Below are 6,000 nucleotides of genomic sequence, written 5' to 3'. Positions count from 1 at the left end.
GTTCTTCCTTGGTGAGCTGGTACCCTACCTCCGTGTGAAAGGACAAATACCTCACTGAGACCTGTATGTTCTCTTTCCTTCCCCACCCCTCTCCTCCCCTCACGTCTCCTTCCCTCTCCCTCCTCTCCCCTCCTCTTGATTCCTCCTCCTCCCCGAACCCCTGCGTTTCCTGGATGAAGTTTGTGGATCCCTGGGATGACTCTGGGTTGTGGCCTCTGCTCCACCATCTATTCTTAGCTCATGGTTTGCACTTACTGTTGCCATCATGGGTCTCACACGCACATATGAAACTCTAGGTTTAGAGTTACACGCCAATCTCTTCTTAAAGGAGCAAAGGAATAGCATGTCCAACGCATGGAGTCCCTGTCCGAGGACACTGAGCAATGGCAGATGCCCCTGTGACCAGTGCTGGTCCTCAGCAAGCATGGTCAGGACCACATCCTCAGCTCTGGGATGAGAGTAGAGAGAGTAGATGTGCCCCCCACCCCATCACCAAGGCCCTGAGCTCTAGGCTTGAAGGCCCCTGGCTGAGGGGCTACTGTAGCAGCTGGCCACATACAATCTGCTCACTGGGGGTGTGCTTTTCCTCTAGGTGAGTGAGAAAATGTAGCGGAGTGGCACCTGCCAAGAGCTTGGCGTGGATACCCTGGCCCAGACGGAGCAGCTGCCCCTGGGTGTCTTTCTGGCCATCCAGCCTCACCATGTCAAAGAAGGGCGCGGGCAGCCGGGCCAAGGGGGACAAAGCAGAGGCACTCGCCGCATTGCAGGCTGCCAACGAGGAGCTGCGAGCCAAGCTCACGGATATCCAGATTGAGCTGCAGCAGGAGAAGAGCAAGGTGGGCGCTAGCCTCTGCCCCAGGTCCCCTGCCCTGAGCTCCTGCCCCAAGCTCCTGCCCCAGGTCCCCTGCCCTGAGCTCCTGCCCCAAGCTCCTGCCCCAGGTCCCCTGCCCTGAGCTCCTGCCCCAGGTCCCCTGCCCTGAGCTCCTGCCCCAGGTCCCCTGCCCTGAGCTCCTGCCCCAGGTCCCCTGCCCCGAGCTCCTACCCCAGGTCCCCTGCCCTGAGCTCCTATCCCAGGTCCCCTACCCCGAGCTCCTATCCCAGGTCCCCTGCCCCGAGCTCCTGCCCCAGGTCCCCTGCCCCGAGCTCCTGCCCCAGGTCTCCTGCCCCGAGCTCCTGCCCCAGGTCCCCTGCCCTGAGCTCCTGCCCCAGGTCCCCTGCCCCGAGCTCCTGCCCCAGGTCCCCTGCCCCGAGCTCCTGCCCCAGGTCTCCTGCCCCGAGCTCCTGCCCCAGGTCTCCTGCCCCGAGCTCCTGCCCCAGGTCTCCTGCCCCGAGCTCCTGCCCCAGGTCCCCTGCCCCGAGCTCCTGCCCCAGGTCTCCTGCCCTGAGCTCCTGCCCCAGGTCCCCTGCCCTGAGCTCCTGCCCCTTGGAACCAAATGGTCTTATATAAAGGAGGATGTGGCCAGGTCTCTACAGAAGTACCCACTCCTTTATCCTGGTGGATATCTTTGGGGAAGAGAATGGCAAGAGGAGAGAGCTGGGAGTCCAAAATCCAGTGGGAGTGCATGCAGGGACCCCTAACCAATGGGACATCCCTCCCACAGAGGGCGTATGCTGTGGGTCCCGAGGGCCTTGTCAAATGGCATAGTCCTGGGGCCAACACTGAGTTTCCCCTGAAGTATTTGTAGTGGACTTGAACTAAACAGAATAAGTTGGTATGAGTACACATAAACTCGGGATTCGACAACTGCTTTGTGAAGCCAGCCATGAACCAACACTGGCTGTGCAATGAAAAATAAACTACCCTCTGTGTGCATGCAGGAAAAGATGGGCCAGAAACCGAGAGCCTCTTACTATGGCTGAACCACACTTGTGACCACACTTGTAGCCCCAAGCATTTCGCTTGCCCTCCTCCAAAGCATTTTGCAGCTAGGAGAAATGTTAGGGACCCAGCAGTTGCAGCCTTCTGTTCTCCTGTGACAATAAGGGTCTTTTCATATAAAGAATTGGGGGCCATGGAGATCACCAAGCAGAGCATTTCTGTCACATCCTCAGCTACTCTGTCACCAACCCCACTGCAGCAGCAGCACGTGTGTTTTATGTGCAGCTTGTCAAAACACATCCATCTCATGACATCCTGAGGATACCTTCACCTGCTCATATCATTTCCGCTGCTTCCAAGTTCCAGCAGCCCTGTCACTCATCTGGAACCATGTGCGCAAGGCATCTAGCAGGACAGGTATTTGCAAGAGTGACAGCAGCAACAAGGTACCCCTGGGCCTGTGTGGACTCAGAGCCCACTGCAAGGACAGGAAGCTGCAGGAAGAGACCCTAGAAGCCAGACGTGCTTAGAGCTCCCAAGTGCTGTTTAGTGGGAAGACATGGGCACAGCACACCACAGGGTGTGCATCGCTGGCACCTCACCTGAGACCTCCTTCCCCAGGAGTCATCTGCGCTTTGTCCTTTCCCTTTCCAACCCAGTCAGTAAATGAAGACACACGTCAGAAGCAGCCTTCAAGTCTCCCACGAACTGTTGCTTCTCTCAACAACTAGAAATCAGACTGAAGGAAACTATCGGGCATGCCCGTGGCTCGCATGGCCCCACCCATTTACCACTCACCAGAGGAATATTTGCTCAATGAAGTCATTGTATGAGTTATTTTCCTTGTGGCTGTCACAAAATAGCTGACAAAATCAGCTTATTTTTGGCTCCCCGTTTGAAGGTACCGTCCATCACGGTGGCGAAGGCGGCATGGCAGGAATTCAGACAGCTGTCTCCACTGCATCCACAGTCAGGAAGCAGAGAGATCAATGCTGGTTCACAACTTGCCAGGACCCCAGCACACAAAATGGTGCCACCCAATTTTAGGATGGATCTTCTGACCCTAACTAATTCAATGTAGAAACTCCTTCCCAGACATGCACGAAGGTTGATCTCTTAGGTGAGTTTAGATCCTGCCAAGTTGACAATATTAATATCAGAGTCAGGGCCAGCTAGGAAGTAAAGGATAAAGTTGAACATCACAGTCACTAGCAATGTTAGTTCTCTGGAGTTGGTCCTCCATAGGCATTAAAACTAAGATCTTAATTCCCACTAGCTGTAGAACTGGTATCTCTGTCTAGTTTTCAAGAGATTCCAGATTCTTCTGAAGCTTCTGGTGGATAAGGAGCACCAACAGATGGCCAGAGAGACCCTTCCTAGGTAGGTAAGCTCTCCCTAGACCTCCAAACATGTCTGGAAGAGACCTATAGCCCCTTGAGGCACCTGGAATGCCATTGGGCTTGGTGGTCCCCATACTTCAGGGCAGCTAGCTAGACCTGTGCTGTAGGTGGGGACATAGGCAGGACACTCCAAGGAGTACCACTGCCCCAGCAGAGCCTGAACTGTCACAACCCCAAGGGAAGACCCAGATTCAGGCCCACGGAAAAAAAGGGCACAGATATAGATTCTATGAAGTCGCTTCCACTGGGTAATGTGATCTCAGTTTGGATCTAGCTACCCAAATGTCTCAGCTGTGACCCTGGCCTAATGCCCACTGCAGGCTCATTTCTCTGTCTGAGAATTCTTTGTGCACTGATGCTCCAAAGCAGCAATTTCTTACTCTGCAAGGTCCAGGGTCAGGTGTGGAAGGAAGCCAACAACTGCAGCCGCTAAAAGCTAAGTACCTCAGACTTCACCGACAGCTGACTTCTTGAAGAGCATTGAGTGTATTAAGGCTTGTCAGTGAAGAACAGGAGGGCACCAAATCCAACAGGACTTTCCCCAGGCTCACAGAGCAGAGGCTGGGTAGTTCAATGATGGCTGTCGGCTGTCTACTGTCTGCACACTGGGAAAGTTGAGAACCTGTAAGGGCTATGAAGCCAGGTCCCTCTCTCAGCGGTCCTAATGCTGGGCTGAAGGCCTGGAAGTTCCTCGGGTGTCACTGGCATTCAGTCTATGTAGGAAGGTTGAAGAAGCTGGACACCGAGCCCAGTAAAGAATGGCAGCAGCAGGGTAGACACACTCACTCAGAAGTGAAGGCAGGCGGGCAACACTGCTTTGCCTTAGACCTCTTTATATTCGGATTGTGTGGTGGTTTGAGTAAGAATCACCCCCATAGGCTCATAGATTTGAATGCTTGGTCACCGGGGGGGTGGCAGGACTGGACAGGAGGTGTGGATTAGGAGGTATGGCCTTGTTGGAGGAAGTGTGTCACTGAGGGTGGGCTTTGAGGTTTCAGAGCCCAAGCCAGGCTCAGTGGCTCTGCTCTTCCTGCTACTCATGGACATGGTTGTAGAACCCTCAGCTACTTCTCCAGCACCATGTCTGCCCATGTGCCGCCGTGTTCCCTGCCATGAAGACAATGAACTAAACCTCTGAAACTGTAATCAAGCCCCGGTCAAATGCTTTCTCTTTTGTGAGAGTTGCCATGATCATGGTGTCTCTTCACAGCAACAGAACACTGACTAAGACAGACTGCCTGTTGGGATGTGCCACTTTGTTTTTTTAAAGACATAATCTCATTATGTAGTCCTGGTTGGCCTGGAACTCATTATGTAGACCATGCTGGTAGTCTGGAACTCATGATGATTCACCTGCCTCTGCTTCTCAAGTTCTGGGGTGAGCCACCATACCAGGCCACCATTCATTTTTGGTTTTTTGAGACAGGGTTTCTCTGTGTAACAGCCCTGGCTGTCCTGGAACTCACTCTGTAAACCAGGCCGGCCTCAAAATTACAGAGATCCACCTGCCTCTGCCTCCCAAGTGCTGGGATTAAAGGTGTGTGCCACCACCACCTGGCTCAAATGGTAGTTTTTAAAAATGAACATCCTAACACACTACCATTCACAATTATACTAATTTGATACTTACATGCTGAGAGATAATCGCAGGGATATATTAAAAATCTTTTCCCCCATAATTAAGTCATTATGTGTCTATATTATGAGCAAAAAATACATACAATAAAAATTCTGTAACTCACAATATCTATGCCTTACATCTAAGCCCCAGTGTTTCAGGCAGTATTTTCTGGTTCTGAGAATGGCTGATATACTGTTTTGCTTAGGAAAAATCTCTTGTTCAGGAAAGATGCAATTTTCAGTTTTGAATATTTTCTATAACCTCAGATCCAAGGGGCTGAATGCACATTGACAGATAGTTCAAAACACCGGCAGGCTATTGGGGGAGGGGCTGGGGAGGCAGCATGAGAAGTTGGGAGGGTGGAGGGGAGGGCAGCTGGTACCCTGTGCCCTGGTTGGGCCCAGGCAGAGATGAGGATGAGGGTGAGCATGCATACAGGATGGTCCTCGGGTTTTGGCCTAAGGCACTAAGAGAAGTCTGGATCAGGAGTTTGTAAGGAGATCCAGAGCTGTGGTTTGGCAGGTGCCTGGGAGACCCGCCAAAACAGCCAAGTGGAGACCGTCAGCTGGGCAGCTGAGTGTCTGTCTGTCTGCCATTCCTTGGAGAACACGGGGCCTAGGTGAGTGTGGAAGTTACCAGGTGTTGGGCGATGTCAATTTGAGAGTATATAGGAAGAAGGGGACGCAGTGCCAAGTGCGGAGCCTTCAGGTGGTTGGCAGTGAAGGAAGACCAGCGCCAAGGAAGCCACATGGTGCTGGCCTGTGCTGGAACTCTCTTTGGGTCTTCATTTCTTTTTATTATTAAGAAATTTTCTATTCACTTTATATACCAACCACAGATTCCCCCTCTTCCCACCCCCAGCCTTCCCCCCAAGCCTACCCCCACATCCCCACATTTCTCAAGTCAAGGTCTCCCATGGGGAGTCAGCAGAGCCTGGCACACTCAGCTGAGTCAGGTCCAAGCCCCTGCCCCCTCTGGGTCTTGAGCCTTTCTTCTGCTTATTGTGCCCAGTCATGGCTGATTTTGTGTTTTTGTCTGCACAGTCCCAGGTGACTGTATTTCCACAGCACTTGATGCCAAAGTCTTGAACTTAAAAAGAACTCGCTAGTGTTTCCCTAGAGAAACATGTGCATATTATTCTGGGTAGTAGTGTTTCTGTG

The 6,000-nt window shown here is 52.6% G+C and overlaps 1 protein-coding gene across 18 annotated transcripts in view; it reads left to right on the top strand.

The window, feature by feature from the left end:
• The first annotated feature begins 613 nt into the window (after window positions 1-613).
• Window positions 614-6,000, top strand: part of Jakmip3 (Janus kinase and microtubule interacting protein 3) — a 57,202-nt gene continuing 51,815 nt past the window's right edge. For all 18 annotated transcript variants that reach the window (XM_059250347.1, XM_059250386.1, XM_059250358.1 and 15 more), the window contains exon 1: window positions 614-836. In XM_059250347.1, coding sequence (XP_059106330.1) covers window positions 702-836 — 135 coding nt within the window. In that variant the 5' untranslated portion in view covers window positions 614-701. The remainder of the gene's footprint in view (window positions 837-6,000) is intronic.

Source organism: Peromyscus eremicus, chromosome 1 (genome assembly GCF_949786415.1).
Source record: "Peromyscus eremicus chromosome 1, PerEre_H2_v1, whole genome shotgun sequence".
Lineage (NCBI taxonomy): Eukaryota > Metazoa > Chordata > Mammalia > Rodentia > Cricetidae > Peromyscus > Peromyscus eremicus.
Note: the sequence above shows the minus strand (reverse complement) of the source record. Positions and strands in the feature narration are given on the sequence as shown.